This window comes from Hippopotamus amphibius, chromosome 15 (genome assembly GCF_030028045.1).
Source record: "Hippopotamus amphibius kiboko isolate mHipAmp2 chromosome 15, mHipAmp2.hap2, whole genome shotgun sequence".
NCBI classification, from domain to species: Eukaryota; Metazoa; Chordata; class Mammalia; order Artiodactyla; family Hippopotamidae; genus Hippopotamus; species Hippopotamus amphibius.
This window is the reverse complement of record NC_080200.1, coordinates 5,910,799-5,933,498: the sequence shown is the minus strand read 5'-3', so window position 1 is coordinate 5,933,498 and position 22,700 is coordinate 5,910,799. Positions and strand designations below refer to the sequence as shown.

Sequence of the window (22,700 nt, the reverse complement as noted above, 5' to 3'; positions counted from 1 at the left end):
TGTAAGTTACCGGTGTACAGTATCATGATTCCCAATTTTTAAAGGTTATACTCCATTTAGAGTTATTAAAAAAATATTTCCCATGATGTATAATATATCCTTGTATCTTATTTTAGAGCTTTTTTTTGTTTGACTGTGTTGCAGGGCTTGTGGGATCTCAGTTCCCTGACCAGGGATGGAATCTGGGGCCCCGGTAGTGAAAGCGCAGAATCCTAACCACTGCATCACCAGGGAATTCCGCTTATGTCTTGTTTTATACACCATACTTTGTACCTCTTAATCCCCTTCCCCTGTATTGCCCCTCCGCCTTCCCTCCATTCAACCGATTTTAAAAAAAGAGTGTTGGACTTCCTAGGTGGCGCAGTGGTAAAGAATCCGCCTGCCGATGCAGGGGACACGGGTTCGAGCCCTGCCCTGGGAAGATTCCACATGCCATGGAGCAACTAAGCCCGTGTGCCACAACTACAAAAAAAGAGTATTATATGTGCAGTAGTCAAAACCATTTTGAAGAGATTTACAAGGGAAAGTAAGGCTTTCCCATGTCTACTCTCTCCCCAGAGGCAACCACCACTCAGAGTTTCTTGTTCACCCCAGAGAGGAGTTTATGTGTACACGGGTGTTGATGTCACACGCCTTTGCCTGCCCCTGCTTCTACACAAATACTCTTCCCCTGTTGCTCTGCGGCTTGGCTTTCTCCCTTAATAACATTTCTTGGCAGTTGTCTGAATCTTTTTCTTCTGTGGCCATGGTCATTGGTAATGTATTCATCCAACTCACCATCAGTGGACATTTCCAGCCCTTTGTTATTATCAATCGTGAAGATGCCGGGTGTCCTCATCCTTGAAAGGCACGGGGTTTTGTAATTTTATTTTGTTATTGAAGTGTAGTTGATTTACAATGTTGTGGCAATCTCTGCTGTACAGCAGAGTGACTCAGTTATACACATATACGCATAGATATTCTTTTTTAAAAATATTCTTTTCCAGTATGGTTTATCCCAGGATATTGAATATCGTTCCCTGTGTGATACAGTAGGACCGTGTTGTTTACCCACCCTATATATAATAGTTTACATCTGCTAATCCCACACTCCCGGTGCTTCCCTCTCCCAACCCCCTCCCCCTTGGCAACCACAAGCCTGTTCTCTATGTCCGTGAGTCTGTTTCTGTTTCACTGATAGGTTCATTTGTGCCATATTTTAGATTCTACATATAAGTGATATTATACAGTATTTGTCTTTGACTTACTTCACTTAGTAAAATAATCTCTAGGTCCATCCATGTTGCTGCAAATGGCATTATTTTGTTCCTTTTTATGGCTGAGTAGTATTCCATTGTGTATATATATATGCCACATCTTCTTTATCTCTTCGTCTGTGGATGGACATTTAGGTTGTTTCCATGACTTGGCTATTGTAAATATTGCTGCAGTGAACGTTGGGGTGCATGTATCTTTTTGAATTACAGTTTTGTCCAGGTATATGTGAAAGGCACAGGATTTTTGTTAGGGGGATATGATGGCATTCCGAGACCTTGCTCTGGGACTGGAGAGTGCAGGTGAAGTCGTATTCAGAGATGGAGGTGGGCTTCCCTGGTGGCACAGTGCTTGAGAATCCACCTGCCGATGCAGAGGACGTGGGTTTGATCCCAGGTCCGGGAAGATCCCACATGCTGTGGAGCAACTAAGCCCATGTGCCACAACTACTGAGCCTGTACTCTAGACCCCATGAGCCACAATTACTGAGCCTACATGCCACAACTACTGAAGCCGGCGTGCCTAGAGCCAGTGCTCTGCAAGAAGAGAAACCAGCACGAGAGGCCCATGCACTACAACAAAGAATAGCCCCCACTCTCTGCAACTAGAGAAAGCCCGCACGCGGCAATGAAAAACCAACACATCCAATAAATAAATAAATAAATAAATAAATAAAACCCCAAAGATGGTGGTGATGCAGAATGTTCTGGATTTTAACCTGCGAGTTATTCATGCTTTATTTTTATCCTCAAACCCACACGACTCTTTTATGGAGTCAAATACACAACTGGTGCAGAGTTGATCTCAGCATTTGCATACATTTAACAGCGGAACCAGAGATTCCAAATAAATGTCTGGCCTCTGCAGGCTGCCCGGGTGAGGTGTGTCCTACGTTCACTGCTCTCTGCAAGGCGTGCTTGGAGGAATTAAGCCTTAATTATGAAGGCGATGCTAGGCTTATGCTGAAACCCACACTAGCCTCAAGTGGGTCATGTGTCCAAGCTCCGGTGTGGGCAACATTATGCTGGATGCTCCCACCTAGTCTGAGTTGCTTCTGAGGTTGTTTGGTCAGCCCCACTCAAAGACTCGATGTGAAGACTTGAATTTGTTCCAACACGATACGGGGCCAATTTGAGCAGGATGCAGGTTTTGAGTTTGCTTCTGTGCCATCTCTTCTCTGAGAAACACCAGGGGAGCTGAACTTTGAAAACAGCACCCGGGAGAGACAAAGTGTGGGTACACACCTCAAAGACCCACCAGCCCCCTCAGTGTCCCTCTTGTTACCAGCCTCCACCGTCCGCATCTGAGGTTCTGACTTTGCATCCGATTTCAGACAACCCTCCCTCTGTCTTTTCTTTCTTCTTTTTTTTAAAAATAAATTTATTTATTTATCGGCTGCACTGGGTCTTCGTTGCTGCGTGCAGGGCTTTCTGTAGTTACAGAGAGTGGGGGCTACTCTTCGTTGTGGTGCACAGGCTTCTCATTGCGGTGGCTTCTCTTGTTGTGGAGCACGGGCTCTAGGCATGCAGGCTTCAATAGTTGTGGCACGTGGGCTCATTAGTTGTGGCTCGCGGGCTCTAGAACGCAGGCTTAGTAGTCGTGGCGCATGAGCTTTGTTGCTCCGAGGCATGTGGGATCTTCCCAGACCAGGAATGGAACCTGTGTCCCCTGCATTGGCAGGCAGATTCTTAACCACTGTGCTACCAGGGAAGCCCAACCCTCCCTCCATCTTTTCACCATCACTCACAAGCTACGACCTTCCGACACCCACTTATGGGCAAGCAAACGTCGGGCCCTTTCAAGGTCAAGTGTCTTATATCGTGCTGTGGTTGTGTATTTCTTAACCATTTAACATGTGTAAAACTGTTACTCTTTTTAAAAAAAATTAGATTCCTATTTTATTATGTGCCACTGATGATGTGCTTGACCGCTGTGGTCCTAACCCTCTTTTCCCCATACATATGGTGATGTTTAGGAATGCTTATGTCACATTGAAACAGAAAAGGCTGTCCTTCACTTCCCAGATAGTAACAGGAAGCTGAGATGTGGCACTGTCCTGCGGCCCAGCCCATCACTGGAGAGGCCTCAGTTTTGTCACCTCCAGGTCTGTGACCAGCTCCCGTGTTTACTGTGGGCTGGCAGAACTCTTAGCCCACATGAAGGCATCATTAAAAGCAGAAGCTATGGTTTGTGTGACTCTCCATCTGTTCTGGGCTCTGGGGTCTGGCAGTAAATTAAAAAATACAAGGGGCCTGTTCTCTCGCAGCCCATACTCCAGTGGGCCAGGCAGCAGTAAACATGTCCACAGAGATGTGGACAGGATAACTTCAGGTGGCAATAAGTCCTGGAGGGAATTATGTCAGGATGACAAGATGGGGTGAGGTGAGAGGGGTTTCCTTTAGATAAAGAGGTTGAGGGAGCCCCTCTGAGGCTAAGGTTTGAGCTGAGACCAGAAGGATGAAGGGGACATTGCCATGGGTGGCAGTGGAGGTGGGGAGGGGGGCAGAGTGAATTCTCAGGCATGTGCAAAGGCCCTGAGGTTGCCTGGGGATTTTGAAGGAATAGGCTTCTTTCCTCCCTCCCCTCCCCTCCCCTCCCCTCCCCTTCCCTCCCCTTCCTCCTATCCTCCCTCCCTCCCTCCCTCCTTCCTTTCTCCATGCTGCGCAGCTTGTGGGATCTTAGTTCCCCAACCACAATTGAACCTGGGCTCTCGGCAGTGAAAGCGTGGAGTCCTAACCTCTGGACCACCAGGGAAGTCCCTGGAACAGGTCTTTATTGCTTGTTTATTCTGTGCCACAATCGAGGCACAGAATGGACCTCGTAGCAACTCTACAAAGTGGGTGGCCTAATGATCTCCCATTTTACGAAAGGGGAAACCAAGGCTCCAAGAAGCTAAGACACTTACCCAAGAGCCCAGAGTCAGGGAGCGGCAGAGCCCACCTTGGATCTTATTCCCTGACCTTGGTTTCTAACCACTGGCACACCCTATCCTAAGTAAAATACCAAGTGGGGTGTAAGGACCACCTGTCTCACATCACTCCGTTAGACCACCCTCCCTCAGTTTAGCAGCTGCCCCCTCGGCCTTTCTGTTGGAGGGATGGTTGGCTCCAGCACCAATGGGCCAGCCCTTATCGTGGCCATACCCCCCGCCCTGCCCCCTGCCGTTTCCATGGCCCTGGCCCTTGGTTTCTCACACATGTGAGACTTGTTCTTTGAAGCTGGTCAAGGTTATGACGTTTGTGAATCTGCGTACGTGTGTGTGTGTGTGTCAGACCCCGATTCAAATGCAAAGTCTCTATCTGGGTATCTGCTATTTAATTTTCCAAGGTTTTTTTTTTTTTTTTTTTTTTGGTTGCTAAGGAAAAGTACATTGCATTTTATCTTGGCATCCTGTGGAACTCTTTGTGAATAATGGGCAGCTGGGGGCCAGGATTGTCAAGGAAACAGATAGGAAGGAAATTTGGGGGTGGGGGGAATGTCTATTTGAGAACTGAGGTGGACCTTTGATCTTCAGATTTCAAAGTGGGAAACTCAAGGTGAGGTGGGAGCAGGGGTTAAGAGTATAGGAGTAAACCCAGGAAGGTCAAATGCGCAGTTTCTTCTGGCGGCCATGCAAGCTCTACATGGCCCAGGATCAGTAACATCTCAGAGGGGGAGTGTTGTCTTTGCCTTAGACCAGTTCCAAGAAGCAGAAGTTTGTGAGCCAGACACGTGGTGATTTTCTGGGGGTACAAGGGCAGGAAGGGGGAGGGGGTCAGGTGTTCAGCATAAATCCCTTTCCATGTCCAAAGCCAAACTCCTTGCAAACTCCTGGCTGTTTTCCTTAGCCAGGGTGGGGACACATAACTGGGTGGACCCATGTTTTAGTTGAGACTGTAGCTTTGTTTCTTTGCATGGGGAGTTTTTCCAATCTCTTTGTGCCCCATCCAGCTTTCTTTCAGTGTCTGTGTGTGTGTGTGTGTGTGTGTGTGTGTGTGTGTGTGTGTGTGAAGGGACTTAGCTACACCTCGTGCTTTGGGTCAGGCTCATTTTAGTTTGAGCCCAAAGTTGTTCATGGCCCAAATTCCCAACCGTTCCCGGCTTTCCATAATCACAGACCTCGGGGAGGAATGCACCCCATAGCTCTCCAATTATGGTTTCCTTAGGAGGCTATTAAATCTTGATTTCTGAGAGGAAAATTGGGCATCTTGTGTTTTCCCTTTCAGCCCCCAGTGTTCTGCTACTGTGGGCGAGCCCTTCTAGAAACTTCCAAGGGGTTTCAGAGGCCATTGAGATATTGTTGGGAAGCGTGGTTATTTTGCGATGGAGCTGGTCTTTAGAAAGAGCACGCAGAGTGTTTTATTTAGAGCCTCGGACAGTTCTTTTAGGCTGTTGCCTTTGGAGGAAGAGGGCAGTGTGGAGTTGATGGGAAAGTGCAGAGATTGTGGGTTCGGATCTGTAAGGTGTCCTGCTGGGACCTTTCTGTGCTCAGTTGTGGGAGTGCTGGAGGGCAGGGACAGCCCATCTGTTGCTGCCTCCTGTGCCTGGCCTGGGGCTGCCTGACAGAGCAGATATATATTCGCATCTGTTGAATTGGATGTAGCACAGTGACAAGCTGGATTTGCAGGACTGGCCATCAGTCCAGTGATACCAAGTCTCAATCTGTCCCTTCCCTCATATCTGGCAGATTTGAAGAGCAACATGCAAAAGTGAGGATGAACAGTTTCCCCAAGAATGCCTCAAAGGGAAGGAAATGAATGTTTCTGGGGGCACGCTTTGTTTGGTCATTTAATCCATCCAGTGCCCCCCACCCGCTTCCCCATAGGATGTCAGAGATTCTTATAGCTGTTTTATGGAGAACACTGAGATGAGATGCCTGAAGTTGTTGCTGGTACTGATGACACCTTTGAAAACCCTGCAAGGGGCCAGATGCTGTGCCAAGCACATTTCATACATTATCCCATCTGATGCTCAAGACAGCCCAAGGTACCATTCCCCCCTACTCCATGTACACATGGGGAAACCGTGGTACAGACAGTGGAGTCACGTGAAGTGGCTGTGTCCCCTCCATACCCAGGTCTGCCTGGCTCCATAATTCTCTGTGCTCCACACTTGGGTGATGTGAAGCTGTGGATGCCAGGTCTGATGGGAGAGGCTGGAGAGAGCAGATTTGGACAATGTGAGCCCATCACACCTTCCCCATCCCGGGCCTGGAGGCTGAGGGACTGGGATGCGGGGTTGACTGTCCGTCTGTCCATCAACTTGTTCGCATGGCAAAGATGAAGAGGGAAACTGGGGTGACTAAGGCAAAGCAGAGGGTTCAGCCAGAAGATGGCATTTGGCTCTGTGGCTGTTCAGTGCAAGAAAGAAACACTTTAGCTTTTACAGAATAACAGTCTGAGGAAATTAACAGGTTAGGTGTGTTACAGCCCCACTGTGAAGTTGCTTGGAGTATCAGCACGATTTGTAACAAAATGTTCTTGATTTGTAACTAAATGTTCTTGTGCTGGTGCAGTGATTTCTGTCTGTCTCCCCAGGAGGCGAGTAGAACTGTCTGTTCTATTCACCAGCTTGTGTTGAGCGGGCGGGATGGTGCCTGCCTCTCACTAGGAGCTCAGAGCTGTTGATGAGGGTTCTAGAAGGAAGATGGTGATGGGATTGGCAATAGGGTGTGTTTTGCTGCCTAGTCAACTTTTTAATTAAGAAACTAAGAGTTGGTAGTCGGAGAGCCGCTCTGTAAAGGTCAAAGGGGTTTCTAGGGCATCTCCATGGTGCAGAAAACAATCCACCTGTGAATAAATACTGGCCAGAGAGTGAGGGTGTGCACATTGTTGATGGGGGGGGGGGGGGGGGGACTTCCTCCATGGTTGTAGTATGCATGTAAAAGAGGCTTTTTTCCAATAATTGTTCTCCTTATCAGGTGACTTGGTTTGGGAATTGAAATGCTATCCATCTTTCTTAGAACTTTCTTAGATGATACCATGCATTCAGTCAGATGGGAAAGTATTTGCACCACTTTAATTTCCTTCATGCATTTCTCCCAAGTGTGTGCTGGGGCTTGGCATCGTAAATAGAAGCAAAGCCAGGAAGTTCCAGGTGTACAAGGTGTTTATTCAGGTAGATGGAGGACTGCAAAGTGGATCCAAAGAGCCAGTAAAGTCTGAGGATCCAGTGGCAAAGGGACAAACACATTCTTCACTTCAGTTGAAATAAACATGGGCAGGAAATGGATGCCCCCACCCCCATCAGAGAAACTCCATCTTTTTCTAATAGAATAGCAGTGTCTGAAGTGTACACACAGGAGTGTCCCAAGAACAGCCACGGGGCTCCTGGAATGGACATGCCACACCAAGCTTCTCATTTCTTCTAGATGGAAAAATAAAGCAGCCAACTCAATAAGGAAATAAGCTGAACATTGTCTCTTTTTGGTCATGATGGAATTTAAAATAGGTGTTTTTTTCATTCTGACTAATGATTCCATTTCATGGTGTCTCCGCAGAAAGGCAGTACATTCTACTGTTTACTTTTGTCCTTTAGGAGTTGAGGAAATTTTCTCCATTCCCTGTCACTGTGCCTAAACTCTGCCAGCCCGTGGGTGTAGCAGCTCCCAGGAAATTGGCTTCTGTAGACCTGCACACTATTCAAGACCACTGGGTACTTGTTATTGAGAAGCCATCAGTCATGTGAGCAGACCTTTTTATGGTTGAGATTGTCCCCAGGGAAACCCTTCTTGCAATTCAGACCTTCCACAGTGACAGATTTCAGACTCTGACATTTCTCATTCCCACTTCCTTGTTCCCATGGAGGCTGTGGTTCTTTCTCTCTCTCTCACCTCTCCCCACTAGAAAATGGTTAAACCTATTAACACAACATTGTAAATCAACTATACTTCAATTAAAAAAAATGGTTATACCCAATTCCAAAAATGAGACAGAAAACTTAAACATGTGGGCAAATATGAACGAGAAAAATATGCAAAGAATTCAAGGCAGCAGGCATTATCAGGGAGAAGAGAAGAGAGAGATTTTGCATTGGGTGAAGGGAGAATCTTTAATGAGGGTCAAGTAATGCATAGAACCAGCTTTAGAGAACAAATTGTAGGAAATACAAGGAGAATTAAGAAACCTCAAGGGAGACACAAACACAGCCTTGATCATGTAGATAAACCTCAATTAGGCAACAAGGAGTTTGAATAATATGGTTCAGAAGATCGTGATAACAGATATGGGCTGAACTTTGTATTCTGCAAACAATACACATTTTAAAGTGCTCTTGGACTATTAAGAAAAACTAATCATCTGTTAAATCTCAAAAAAAAAAAAAAAAAAAAAACCCACCACCACCACCAACAAAACAAAACCAAAACCAAAAAACAAAACAAAACAAAACAAAACAAAAACAACAAAAACAAAAACCCAAACCAAAGCAAAAAAACCCCCAACACATTCCAAAAAGCAGACATCCAACTGCCTAATCTCTGGCTGCAAGTAAATGTAACTGGAAATTAATTTTTAAAAGCTTAACCAAACAAGCATGCAAAATAAACTCCCACCATGTGATAATTGAAAACAAAACACAACTCTTAATTTTTGTCAAAGGTGGACCTCAACACTGCAGGGATAGATGCTTTAGAAGACAGGGGAGATGTGAATGCAGACTTTAATGATTATAGAGAAGAATCACAAAAATGAGACAATGAATAATGAAACAGATCTACACAGGAAGAAGGAAACAATAAGTTAGCAGGGACTATCTGATTAGAAAACAAACAGAACTGACAAATTCAAAAGCTGGATCTTTAAGAGCTGTAATCGCATATGGTAGCCATTAGCCACAGGAAAATTAATTCAGTTTCTCAGTCACACTAGGCAGTTTCCAACACTCGGTGACTACATGTGGCTAGTGACTACCAAATTACACAGCACAGATACAGAACTTTTCTGTCAATGCAGACTGTTTATTGGACAGTGCCGTTTTAGCAGGGAGACTCTATATAGTGTACCCAAGGAAAAAAAAAAGGATGTGGGAAGAACAAATATATAAAAGAAAGAAAGAAAATGGAAATGTAACTTAAAATCCATGAAAAAATGATAAAGCCAGCTCTGGTAACAAATAATTTGGGGAATATTATTAAAATAACTTCATTTACTGGTTTAAGTGCTTATTTTATTTAGGTTAATCATTTCCTTTTGCAAGATACTGAGGATCTGAATTTGCCCCTGAGAACAGCTATACCCACATCTCAAACGTTTTGCACTCTTGCCATTCATTTCTAAATAGCCTGTAAAAGTTACATTGGCTCAAGAAGCAGAAAACACAAGTAGGCTAAAACTCAACAACTTAAAAAAAATTAATTGCCTAAAATGTGTATGTATCACACACATAACTGAGGGAAAACGTCCCAAATGTCCACAGCAAACCAGGGCCCAGGCACTTTAGCAAGAGTGGTTTTCAGGAGCAGGCTGCTGGATGGTTTGAAGCATGACTTAGCAACCACAAGCAATCATGCAGAAGCCCTGACATTCTGGACTCCACACCTCAAACGCAAGTTTGAGCACCTAGCTTCTTTTCTTACTCCTTCTCTTGTGAGTCTTGCATACCTGCCCAAGGTGGAAACTTGGGAGTCATCCATGTGATAAATCCTGATGACCCCACTTCCCTGATGGCTTCAGAAGCCAGCCTCTTCCTCCCTGTTCCCTCTTGCTTTCTCCAGCCATCCACCAGAGAGCCAGAAAATTGGCCCCAAATGTGATTTGGTGGTATCTTTTCTCGTTGAAGCCCTTCTTTGGCTCCTCCTGCGATGCAAAGTCCAAGCCCCTCAGCTCCCTAACCGTCCTGTCTGGCCTCATGTCCCACACCTTTTCCTCTGTACTTTGCCCTTCATCAACTCTGCACTGTTTATAGTTAAAGGCAGCCCTGATGATTCACACACTTGCACATACTGTCCCTTTCCTGCTGGGATAAAGCCAGTCACCTGATTCCTTTTTTCCCCCATGAGCTTTACGGTTCACCTGCTGTGTGTGCATGGCACGGGGATGCAGTAACAAGACAGATGCAGTAATAAGCCTCCCCTTCACTTGGGCTTACCTGTCTCTTTTGTGCAACCTGGGAGAGTAGAGACAAGGTCTCCATCCCTATGCCAGGAAGGGGCCAAATCCAGGTGGGACAGAGTGGAAAACATTATGAATAAGTGTCAAGTCCATGATGCCACACCCCTTCCCAGTCTCCCTGGGAGACCTGGGTTCCAGTTTGGCCCTGCTGCTCACTAGCTGAGCTGGCATTAGCAAAGCAGCCCTTCTGTGCTTCAGTTTTTCCATCTGTAATGGAGACTGGTTGTTTGAATAATAGAGTTAATAAGAGCTTATTAACTGATACGGGTTGAATGTTGTATTCTGCAAGCGGAATGTACATTTTAAAGTGTATTCACGTGGAAAGGGGGGACGCGTTAGAGAATACCCATTCGCTGCTTCTATCTATTGGAACTGCAAGTATGTGGACATCTTCAAAAAGGGGGGGGGGGAAACGTTGGCTGGAGGGCACCCCGAAAAGAAACCTTGTAAGTTTTCTTTAAAATGTAATTTATGAGTATGGTCCTTGGTATTCTGGGTGAATGGGGGGTGGAAACCTTGCGGGTAGGGGCTGATAGAGTGCGGCCTCTCCCCCTGCCACACCCCCTAGCCCCCAGTTTGGGAGATTTTGCTGTGCGACCCCGGCGAGCCGCTGCCCCTCTCTGGGCCTCTCCTGAGCGAGGCCTGGGGCCAGGGCCCCCCTCGGCCATCCCGGGCGCTGCCTGCCACGCGGTGACCCGATCTCCTCCCGGGCACACGCCCAGCTCCGTGCGCTGCCCAGGCCGCCCGGCGGCTGCTTGAGGCGGCCCGCACATTTCGGTTTCTCTTTTTCTTTAATTTTTTCCAAAGTTCCATCCTGTGCAGTCCCTCCCTCCAAGGTCTGCACCCTCGAGAGGCCCTCCCGGGGCCCCCGGCGCGGACCGCCCGGCGGCGGTCACGGCCCGAGCGCCAGTCGGGCGAACCGAGCCCCGCGCGCCCGGGGGTGGGGCCCGCGCTCGGCAGCACGCCCGCCCATTGGCCGAGCGCGAGGGCGGCGCTGCGGCCGCGGCCTTTGCCCGGCCTGGATTCCACGGAGCGGAGCGAGCCTTGGGCTTTGTGCCTCGCGGGAGCCGCAGGCTTGCGGGGGCGGGGCTTCTCGCTCCCTGGGTCCGCCCCTCATGAACACACACATAGATGCGTGGAACCGACCAATCCTGAGCCTGTCTTAGCGGGGGGGGGCAGGGCCCTCCCCCCGCCCCCTGGGGCTCCGCCTCCTTTCTGGCCTGCATGCGCCGTATTTCCCCGAAGAGCTCCGCTTCTCCATGCCGCTGCTCGCCCATCCCACGATTAAATCAACCAAATTCCTTGAGGAGGAATTTCCCGACTACGTGCTGCCCGCGTCCCGGGGCTCGGGGGACTCGAACCTCCGCTGTTCGGGTCTGGGGCCGGCGCAGGAGAGAAAGTCTTAGGATGGAAACACAGTAAATTACTTTAAGGAGTTTATAAAATTCACACTTTAAGGGAGAGTCACGGGGCCCTGTGGTTAATGTGTCTTCAGGCCCATGACGCAACTGTTCCGTTTGGAAATTTCTGGAAAGCAGTAATTTTTGGAATAATAAATCTTGAGGTTTTTTTTTTTCTTTTCTTTTCTACAGGCTTTGGAAAGGAACGTAGCAAAATGTTATTAACATATGTTGTGCTATGGAAACATGTAATCGTGCTTTTATTATTTTAAGTTTTGTTTTGTTTTTACCATATAGCTTCTTCATTGAGAAAAACCGAATTGGTTTGAACTTAAAAAGACAAAGAAACCAAAAGTGGTTGTATTTTTATAAGCGTGTCATTTAACGCGCGGCCTTTGTTTCTCCCAGTATTCCAGCTTTTAAACGTGCTTGGATATAAATTGGTAACTTAATTTTGATGTAGTTTGCAAGTTGACAGAAAAATTTCAAGAATTGTACCTAAATTCACTAGTTTTACCCCATTTGTTTGATCATGTCTCTGAAATATTTAAATACACATAATATACATACTGATAATTATTATGTTTTTAACCCAGGAATCATCAGAGAGTCAGATGCGGGTATCTTGCTTCTTTGCCTTTAATTCTTCGGGGGGTATTTTCTAAGAACAAGAAAATGCTCTTACACAACAGCAGTACAATGCTTAAAATCAGGACATTAACACTGACGCAATATTTGAATTCACAGTCTCTTATATAAATCTCATCCGTTGTTCTAATGTTGTCCATAATCAATAGTATTTCTTCCTGGTCCAGATTCCAGTCTTGGAATACACTTGGTATTTAGTTGCTTTGACTGTTGATTTTGTACTATGGCAAAAGAGATCTTAAGAGAAATTTTGTAAAGCTCTCACTGGTGCCTGTAGGCTGTTCTGACACCATCGCTACTGGAATATTTGGGGCTGGAGTTGTATAATGGATCAGAAACATTTCTTAATCGTCTAGCAGAGTGTTTTTTTTTTAATGTATTTTTATTTTTTAAAATTTTTATTGAAGTAGAGTTAATTTACAGTGTTGTGTTAGTTTCAAGTGTATAGCAAAGTGATTCAGTTATACTAAAAAGTGTATTTTAAAATAGATGTCAGTTTTAGAAGGGTGTTTAGAAGGGTGTACATAAGAAAAAATAAAAATCAGCTTGTGCTGATATGTAAGGATGTTGCTACCCACCCTCCATTTCATCCACATTCTCCTCCCCACAGGCAGTCACGGGGCACATTTCTTGTGTCCCTTCCAGAGAGACATGTGTCCTATTTGTCCTTTTCTTTTCCCCTCATTTTAAGATGTAATTTCCAAACAGCAGAGTTCACCCATTTTGGTGTAATGTTCTGTGAGTTTGACTAATTATATAGTCATATAACCACCACCACAATGACGATATGAAATGGTTCCATCATCCCCCAAATTTCTTTTTTTAAAAATTAATTTTTGTTAGAGTATAGTTGCTTTACAATATTGTGTTAGTTTCTACTGTACAGCAAAATGAATCAGCTGTACGTATACACATAGTCCCTATTTTTTGGATTTCCTTCCCATTTAGGTCACCACAGTACATTAGGTAGAGTTCCCTGTGCTACACAGTATGTTCTCATTAGTTATCTATTTTATACATAGTATCAAGAGTGTATATGTGTCAATCCCAATCTCCCAATTCCTCCCACTGCCCATCCCCCAAATTTCTGTGTCATTTGCAGTCAGCCCCTCACCAGTTCCAGTCCCTGGTGGCCACTAATGTGTCCACTGTCCCTATAGTTTTGCTTTTCCTGGGATGTCATGTAAGTGGAACCATAGACTGTGTAGCTTTGGAGACTGGCTTCTTATACTCAATACGATGCCTTTGAAATACAACCCCACGTTGTGGAAGTCAGCACATCATTTTTCAATTTTTTATTTATTTATTTTATTATTATTTTATATTATTTAAATGTTTTTTAAAAGATTTGTTTTATTGTATATTTATTTTTGGCTGTGTTGGGTCTTCGTTACTGCACACAGGCTTTCTTTAGTTGTGGAGAGTGGGGGCTACTTTTCGTTGTGGTGCGTGGACTTCTCATTGTCGTGGGTGGACTTCTCATTGTGGTGGCTTCTCTTGCTGCAGAGCACGGGCTGTAGGTGCGAGGTCTCAGTAGTTGTGGCTCTCGGGCTCTAGAGCGCAGGCTCAGTAGTTGCGGTGCATGGGCTTAGTTGCTCCAGGGTGTATGGGATCTTCCCGGACCAGGGCTCAAACCCACGTCCCCTGCATTGGCAGGCGGATTCTTAACCACTGCACCACCACCAGGGAAGCCCGCCTCGTGCTTTTTCAACTGCTCCCTAGAGTTCACTGTATAGAGATACAGTGTTTATCCATTCCCCACTTGAGGGACATTTAGTGTGTTTCCAGTTTGGGGTGATTACAGATGTAGCCACTCTAAACATTCACATACAGGTCTTTGTGTGAACATAAGCATTTTGTTTTGTTCTTCACTTCACCTGGGTAAACCCCTAGGTTCTGTGGTAAGGATCAGAAGTATATCTTTAACTTTATAAGAAATGACCAAACTGTTTCCCAAACTAGCTGTCCATTTCGTATTCCCACAATGTATATGTTTCCTTATTCTGCAAACAAGCTGTGTTCTTTAGACACTTTTTTTTCTTAATGCTATCTTGGAAGTGACTCCAACATCAGAATACATAGAGCCACCTCCATTTTCACAGCTGTGTACTATTCCACCTCCTTGATCCACATTAATTTATTTACACAGTCTCCTGCTTTGGACCTTTATGTTGTTTATAGGCTTGTGTAGTTATAAACCCCAATGGTTAATGTCCTGGAGGGTAAAGAATATCCTTGTCTAGGTGTCTGAGTGCACATATGCTCTCTTGTCTGCAGGATACTTCCTAGCAGTAGACATATTGGGGTCAAATTGCACCTGCCTCCTTTGCTTTATACCACCTCTCTTAAACCAGTTGACACTTCTGTAAGATCTCGCTCCGCGGAAAGCATCGTTTGGTGAGAAGCTTTCCACTCACTTCAGAGGGTCCAACCAGAGGATGCTGACTTTGCGCCCTCCTTCCCACTCTGCGCCCTCCTTCCCACTCTGCTGGTTTATTTAGAGTTCAGTCTTCAATCTTTTCAGCTGGGTGTAGTGAAAAAGCCACTTGAGGTGAAAGTTGCAGAAAGGTAGTGGCTGCTTCTGGTAGTGGAACTGGAGGCCAGCGGCTTTTGGAAACTTTAGGGGAGAATTGGGAGGACATTGGGGACAGTAGCCCATGGCAGTTTGGGTGGGGCGTGGGGGACAGGAGGTGAATGAACAAGGAACTTGTGTGTGGAGGAGGGAGGTCTGGGTGGATGTTCCGTACACACACATTGTGTACCTGTCCTGGAAAGGCCCATAGCTCCCAGACTCCTGGGTGTTTTCTTGAAAAGGCTGCCACCTTCTCTGGCAAAAACAGCCTGGGGGTGGTGGCCCTCTGAGCCAGGGCTGCTGGGACTATGGCTGGGGCTTGTTTGGTGTCTATAAAAGGGCAGGGCAGGGGGCACAGGGAGGTGAGAGTCAGACCCCTCCTCCATTTTCATCTTGCCAAGTACATGGTTTTCATAATTCAACCTGGGTGGGGGGCACCCCAGAAGCATTTCTATTAATTAAGATAAAGTACTAAGAAATGGAATGGGAGACACCCAGAGTTGCCTTATCGTTATCAAAGTATAGTCTTCAAAAGTTAAAAAACACAACTCTTATGCAAAGAAATAAAAAAAAAAAAAGCACCAGAGAACACCTGTCAACACTTTTAACCCTTTAGTGAGGGCCCCAGCTGCATGGTAAAGCCAAAGCATTTACAATCACTGAGCTAGGATTGCAAAGTTAGATATGGGGACACTTAATGTCCCAGGGGCAATAAACCTGTCATCTTTGGAGGCCATTTCTTCTACGGGATAAAAAATGATTTACAACGTAACCATGTATAAGTTGACATCTGGCTTCCTGGAGTTGAGGCCCTGATAGAAACAGTAAATCAATCACAAGAACGTTTCACTGGGAACGGGGTTGGCAAATGGTCCAGCCCATGGCCTGCTTTTGTAAATAAAGTTTTATCGGACTCAATGCGTTTGTACCCATAAGCCTTCTCTGGGGCTGTTTTCACGCCACAGCAGCAGAGTGGACCAGCTGTGACATTGAACCTATGGCCCAAACATTTGCTTTTGTGACCATCTCTGGAAAAACTTTGCTGAAGAATGAAGTTGTTCTCAGGTGAGCCTCTTAGGCAGGGCTCCAGAGGAAGACTGAATAGCCCTGTGGTCAGCCTCTGGCCTTGTTTGTGAGCGTTGGATTGTTTTTCTTAGCATTGTCTAGGCAGGAAGGCTTATGTGTTTGGGAAGTTTTTGTTAGGTCTTTGCTGACACCTCTTTTGAACTTAAAGGCTGACCCTCAGATGAAGCCCCAACCCAGGAAACAGGCCCCTTCCTACTGGCACATGTGCTTTCCCAGAGGGTGGAGTCTTCGTGGGTCTTAAATAATTGTCTGCTTTTTATATTGCTTCCTGCCATTGAGTTCCTTGCGTCCATGTGGACAGATTATTAATAACGATGCCAGTAATAACAATACCCATAGTAGACAACTGACATCAAACCTATGCTGTGTCTATCAAAGAATCCAGTGCTTTACTCACATCTCTTCTTTTAGGTGTGAGAAGGCATTAAGGGTTCGTTATGCTCCCATTGGACAGACAAGAAAAACTGAGGCTGTCATGGGTTCTTTAGAGAAACCTTTGTGGCGTGCCTGTGGGGTGGAGAGCTGAGTGCACGTCACTCCTCACCTTGACTGGGTGGACCCTGTGGGTGGCCGTGTCCTTCTTTAGACCCAGGAATGTCAGGTTCAGAGCCAAAAGATCGAAGTTTGGGTTTGGGCCCTGCTGCTTCTCAGCTGAGCAAGTCTCCTCTCCTCTGTGAGATGAAGACAATGTTACTTAGCCCCCTCCCTGCCGGGGTCTGTTGGAATTAAGTAAGAATGTGATAAGGGGGTATGTAAACCCTAAAAAGCCTGCACAGACATTGGTGAGGTTAACCCCATCCTGCTTCTACTACCGCTTCTTGATTCTTTCTAGATCCATGTAGAAAATCAGACTGTGCACCTAGGCATAGGTGCTTTAAATTCTCCATGTAATTTTTCATGGTGTTTGTGAAGCTCCTGCAACTTGAAGTTCTTGGATGAATTCCTGAGCTACTGGCTAAAAATTGGGGGCTTAGAACTGCTCCCAGCGCCTTCCTTTTCCCTCCTCTCTGTCCATTCGGACATGGGTCTGCTGAGCTCCTGCTGGGTGCAAGGCCCTGTCCTAGGAGTGGGTGTCGTGGGAGCCAGTGCAGTGAATGGAGAAGGAGTGGCCCTGCCCCATAAGCTCGCCTCCAGACAGGCAGCCAACAAGCCCCCAAGATAATTTTTTTTTTTTTTGGCTGCATTGGGTCTTTGTTGCTGTGCGTGGGCTTTCTCTAGTTGTGGCAAGTGGAGGCTACTCTTCATTGCGGTGTGTGGGCTTCTCAGTGCGGTGGCTTATCTTATTGCGGAGCATGGGCTCTAGGCGCATGGGCTTCAGTAGTTGCAGTGTGTGGGCTCCATAGTTGTGACTCATGGCCTGTAGAGCGCAGGCTCAGTAGTTGTGGCAGACAGGCTTAGTTGCTGTGCAGCCTGTGGAATCTTCCTGAACCAGGGATCGAACCCATGTTCCCTACATTGGCAGGCGGATTCTTAACCACTGCACCACCAGGGATAATATTTGAGAGTGATAAGTCCTGTAAGAAAAATGCCAAAAGATCACGTGTTAGAACTTGGTTTGAGAAAGAGAAAGTGATTTCCAGTGGGGAGGTCAGGGAAGGTCTTTCTAAGGGATTGAGACCTGAAGGTTGAGAAGGAGCCAGTTATGGGAGGTTAAGGGGAGGGTGCTGCAGCCAGAGCAGCAGATGCAGAAGTCCTGAGGTAGGGCTGAGCCTGGGTGTGCGAGGGGCAGGAAGGATGTTGGAGAGCCTACTGCCTGGGGCTGGGAGAAGGACTCAGAGAGACTGCAGGCACTAGACCACACAAGACCTATAGGCTTTGGCAAAGAGTTTCTTTGGATTCACTAAGCCCTGCTGTCTGATGCAAGAGCCAATAGCCACCCATAGCAATTAAAATTAAAACTGAATTGCAATGAAAAGTTTGGTTCCTCAGTAGAAATTGGAACCTTGTGTACTCTTGGTGGGAATGTAAAATGGTACAGCTGCTGTGCCGAGTAGTATGGTGGTTCCTCAAAAAAAATTAAAACTATTTTGGAAATTAATCCTTTGTCAGTCACATCATTTGCAAATATTTTCTCCCATTCTGTAGGTTTTCTGTTCATTTTGTTTATGGTTTCCTTTGCTGTGCAAAAGCTTTTAAGTGTAATTAGGTCCCATGTGTTTATTTTTGTTTTTATTTTCATTACTCTAGGAGATGGATCCAAAAAGATATTACTGCGATTTATGTCAATATTTTGTAATAACCTAAAAGAGAAAGTATCTGAAAAAGAATATATATATATGAATCACTGTGCTGTACACCTGAAACTAACACAACATTGTAAATCAACTGTTCTTCAATAAAAATATTAAAGATAGAAGTACCATATGATTCAACAATTCACTTCTGGGTATATACATGAAAGAATTGCAAGTAGACTCTTGAAGAGGTATTTGTACACCCATGATCATAACAGCATGATTCACAATAGGCAAAAGGTCTAAGTAACCCTGGTGTCAATTGACAGATGAAGGGATAAACAAAATGTGGTATATACACACAATGAAATAGTATTAAACCTTAAAAAGGAAGGAACCTTTTTTTTTTTTTTAATGACTAAACTGGATCTCCTTATTAATCATGATTTGCACGTTTTACATCTCTTATTCAATGACTGTTTTCTCCCCTGTGCCTTTGGATCAAGACAAGCTTGGAGAGAATTAAAATTCCAGAAAATTTTGCCTAAGAACATATGCAAAGCTTGGATTCTCCCTTTCTTGACATATATGATTCATTTTCATTGTATAAATGTAAGCAGCTACACTTATTCAAGCAGCTTCATCTCCCTGTATATAGATATTTTCCTCCTTATCGAGATACAGTCAAGCACCCATTGGTGACATTGTCAATGAGAATTCTGCCTTTGGTGAAAAGGGAGGAGATTCTGACACCTGCTGCAACATGGATGAACCTTGAGGACATGATGCTCAGTGAAAGAAGCCAGACACAGATGGACGAACACTGTCTGACTACACTCATAGAACATCCCTAGAGGAGTCAGCTCCACAGAGATGGGAAGTAGATATTGGAGGTCAGAAGCTGGAGGAGAGGATGAGGAGTCAGTGTTTCATGGGGACAGAGTTTCAGTTTGGGAAGATGAGAAAGTTCTGGAGATGAAGGATGGAGATGGTTGCATGACAATGTGAATGTACTTAATGCCACTGAGCTGTGCACATAAAAATGGTTAAGATGGTCAGTTTTATGCACATTTTGCTGCAATTAAAAAAATTGGTTCTTTTTTGCACTAACTGCATGCAGCAGCCACAGGGAAGTGGCTACCGTGTTGGACAGCGCGGATGGAGACCATTTCCATCATCACAGAGAGTTCCATCCAACAGTGATGCTCATGTGGAAGTATGGCTTCAGAAGCCTCTTCAGTTCCCTGGGTCTGGTTGATGGGGTCCACGTGGGCTGTAATGTTCATTGCAGCAGTCAAAGGGCCTAAGGATTTGGGGTGAAGAACATTCCCCACCTTCCAAACCATGTTTCAAGCTGTGCAGGGAATGAGGAAAGAAGGCACCCAGGGAACAGGCTCTGCTGTGGCCGAGGTCTTTCCAGCCTCAGGGAAGCCATCGGTCCATGGACAGATTTGCTGGCAGCCTGGGAAGGGAGGGCTGGTCACTGGGGCCCAGGTCAGATGCTGAGGGGCCTAAATCAAGGGGAATCAGGAAGTCATGAGTAGTGAGACATCAGGAGAAAGCGGATGTGTTACAAGCTGCTGGAGGAAAGCTGCTGGAGGAAGGCAGGGTGGAGTCCAGCCTTCAGTGGACAAGTTCAGTTGCATCCAATAAGAAACTTCAGCCGCAAAATCCATGCACACCCTCTGCCTCCCCCCATCTGCAGAGCCCTCTCTTTCCTTCCCATTCACGATCTCCTGCAGGTTACAGCAGATATGCCACCTCCCTTTACCTCCAGCACGGTGCTTGCTGTGTGTGCAGTTATACTCCCCCCACCCCCGCCCCAGGTCTTTATTGGAGTATGATTGCGTTACAGTGTTGTCTTAGTTTCTGCTGTACAACAAAGCTATATTTATATGTACGTCCCCATATCCCCTCCCTCTTGAGCCTCCTTCCCACTCCCACTATCCCACACCTCTAGGTTGTCACCAAGCATCTTGTTGATCTCCCTGTGCTATGCAGCAGCTTCCCACTAGCTGTCTATTTTACATTTGGTTGTGTATATATGTCAGTGCTACTCTCTCACATCGTCCCAGCTTCCCCTTCCCCCTCCGTGTCCTCAAGTCCATTCTCTATGTCTGTGTCTTTATTCTTGCCCTGCCACTAGGTTCATCAGTACTATTTTTTAGTGGGTAGATTCCATATATATGCATTAGCGTATGTATTTGTTTTTCTGACTTACTTCGCTCTGTATGACAGACTCTAGGTCCATCCATCTCCCTACAAATAACTCAATTTTGTTCCCTTTTATGGCTGAGTAATATTCCATTGTATATATGTGCCACATCCTCTTTATCCATTCATCAGTTGGTGAACATTTAGGTTGCTTCCCTGTCCTGGCTATTGTAAATAATGCTGCAGTGAACATTGGGGTGCATGTGTCTTTTTGAATTATGGTTTTCTCAGGGTATGTGCCCAGTAGTGGGATTGCTGGGTCATCTGGTAGTTCTATTACTTTTAAATACCTTTTAAATACTTTGAAATAATGAATATGCCTCCTCCATTGGACCATGTGGTCCCGAAGGCAGGGTCTGTGGCCACCGTGTCCCCTCAGCAGCTGTAATTTCTAGATCAGTGCAAGCAAATGTGTGTTGAAGCAATGAATGACCTTTGGGCTATTTGCTTAACCTCCTTGTGCCTCGGTTTCCCCATTTGTAAAGTGGAGAAAATGGAGATCAGGATATATCTATTACACCAGTACTGCAGCTGTTTGCTGGAGCTGCCTTGCTAAAGCCAATTGTGTAATTTTCAGGAAATTTGCAGACTGATTCTTAAACAAGCTGTTATTAAGATTTAAATGTGGGACTTCCCTGGTGGCACAGTGGTTAAGAATCCGCCTGCCAGTGCAGGGGACAGACATGGGTTTGATCCCAGGTCTGGGAAGATCCCATATGCCATGGAGCAACTAAGCTCATGCACCACAGCTATTGAGCCCGAGTGCCACAACTACTGAAGCCCTCATGCCTAGATCTTGTGCTCTGCAACCAGAGAAGCCACTGCAACCCGAAGCCTGTGCACCACAATGAATAGCCCCTGCTCACCGCATCTAGAGAAAGCCCGCGTGCATCAACGAAGACCCAATGCAGCCAAAAATAGTTAAGAAATAGTAAAATAAGAAATTTTAAAAATTTAAATGACATCAACTTATAAATAAAAAAATTATGTTTAAAACAAGCATAATAAATACTCCAGACTCACCACTTCCTAATCATCTCACTACGTTTTTCTGTGATTTATGCTTTTGAGGTTATTTGCTACTATTGTAGCTATGTGATGGACATATTATTTAATGCTGTGCTACTGTGTATCTCTTACTGGCTCCACATTCAGTAACTTTAGGTGGGGTAGCTTGAAAGGGAAGGTGATGGTAGTATTTACGCCACAGAAATTGGCAAATACTACAAAGCAGAGTCTCTCTGCCCCCGCTCCCGGAAGAAGCTGTTAAACATTTACGAGCATGTCACTGGCTTAGGGGCTGAAATGAGTTAATAGTTGTGCCTGGCACATAGCAAGTGTTGTAGAAGTGAGCTGTTATTGTTATTATTTTGTTTGGCTTGCACTTCCTCATCCAGAATTGCTGTCGTGCAGACAGGAATTGGGCAAAGCCGCTGACCAGCTGTTTTCTTTCTCTCTCCAGTGTGTCCAACCATCTGTAAGTCGCACGGCTGCACTGCCGAGGGTCTTTGCTGCCACAGCGAGTGCTTGGGCAACTGCTCTGAGCCCGATGACCCCACTAAGTGCGTGGCCTGTCGCAACTTCTACCTGGACGGCAGGTGCGTGGAGACCTGCCCACCCCCCTATTACCACTTCCAAGACTGGCGCTGCGTGAACTTCAGCTTCTGCCAGGACCTGCACAACAAATGCAAGAACTCTCGGAGGCAGGGCTGCCACCAGTATGTCATTCACAATAACAAGTGCATCCCTGAGTGCCCCTCTGGGTACACGATGAATTCCAGCAAGTGAGTCCTGGGTGTGAATTCCGGGGGTGGGGGGGAAGGGCAGGTGGTAAAGAGGGGAAGGAACGTGCGGTTGGTGCTGGTGGTGTCACCTGTTGACACTGTATGGAAAACTAGAATTAACTGGCTATGAGTGAGGAAGCTGCTGATGAGTAGTGACATGCATGGGTCTCTCAGATGCCATTCCTGCCTCCTGGTTTTGCTGCTGGCCTTTGGATCAGGAGTCCACAAACTTTCTCTTGCAAAGGGCCAGAGAGTAAATATTTTTACATCCTGCATACCAAAAATTTAAAGCTTTTTGTGCTTAGCATTGGAAATAGAGGTCTTTGGTTTCGTACACAGCCCTTTATATGGTCTGATTGTTCTCACTGATGTAGCTGCCTGATTATCATACCCAAGATCAGAGCTCAGATTTTTAAAATGTTTTCTCCAAGCTGGATCTGGGTGGTGTCCTGAGATTAGCCCGGAGTGCAAGGAGGAAG

At 45.8% G+C, this 22,700-nt stretch overlaps 1 protein-coding gene across 5 annotated transcripts in view; it reads left to right on the top strand.

Annotated features, from left to right (window-relative positions):
• INSR (insulin receptor) overlaps positions 1 to 22,700 on the top strand; it is a 138,072-nt gene that overhangs the window by 65,300 nt on the left and 50,072 nt on the right. For all 5 annotated transcript variants that reach the window (XR_009049127.1, XM_057708134.1, XM_057708132.1 and 2 more), the window contains exon 3: positions 21,900 to 22,221. Coding sequence is in view for 4 of the 5 variants with exons in the window: in XM_057708134.1 (XP_057564117.1) it covers positions 21,900 to 22,221 (322 nt within the window). In the remaining variant the exon portion in view is untranslated. The remainder of the gene's footprint in view (positions 1 to 21,899; positions 22,222 to 22,700) is intronic.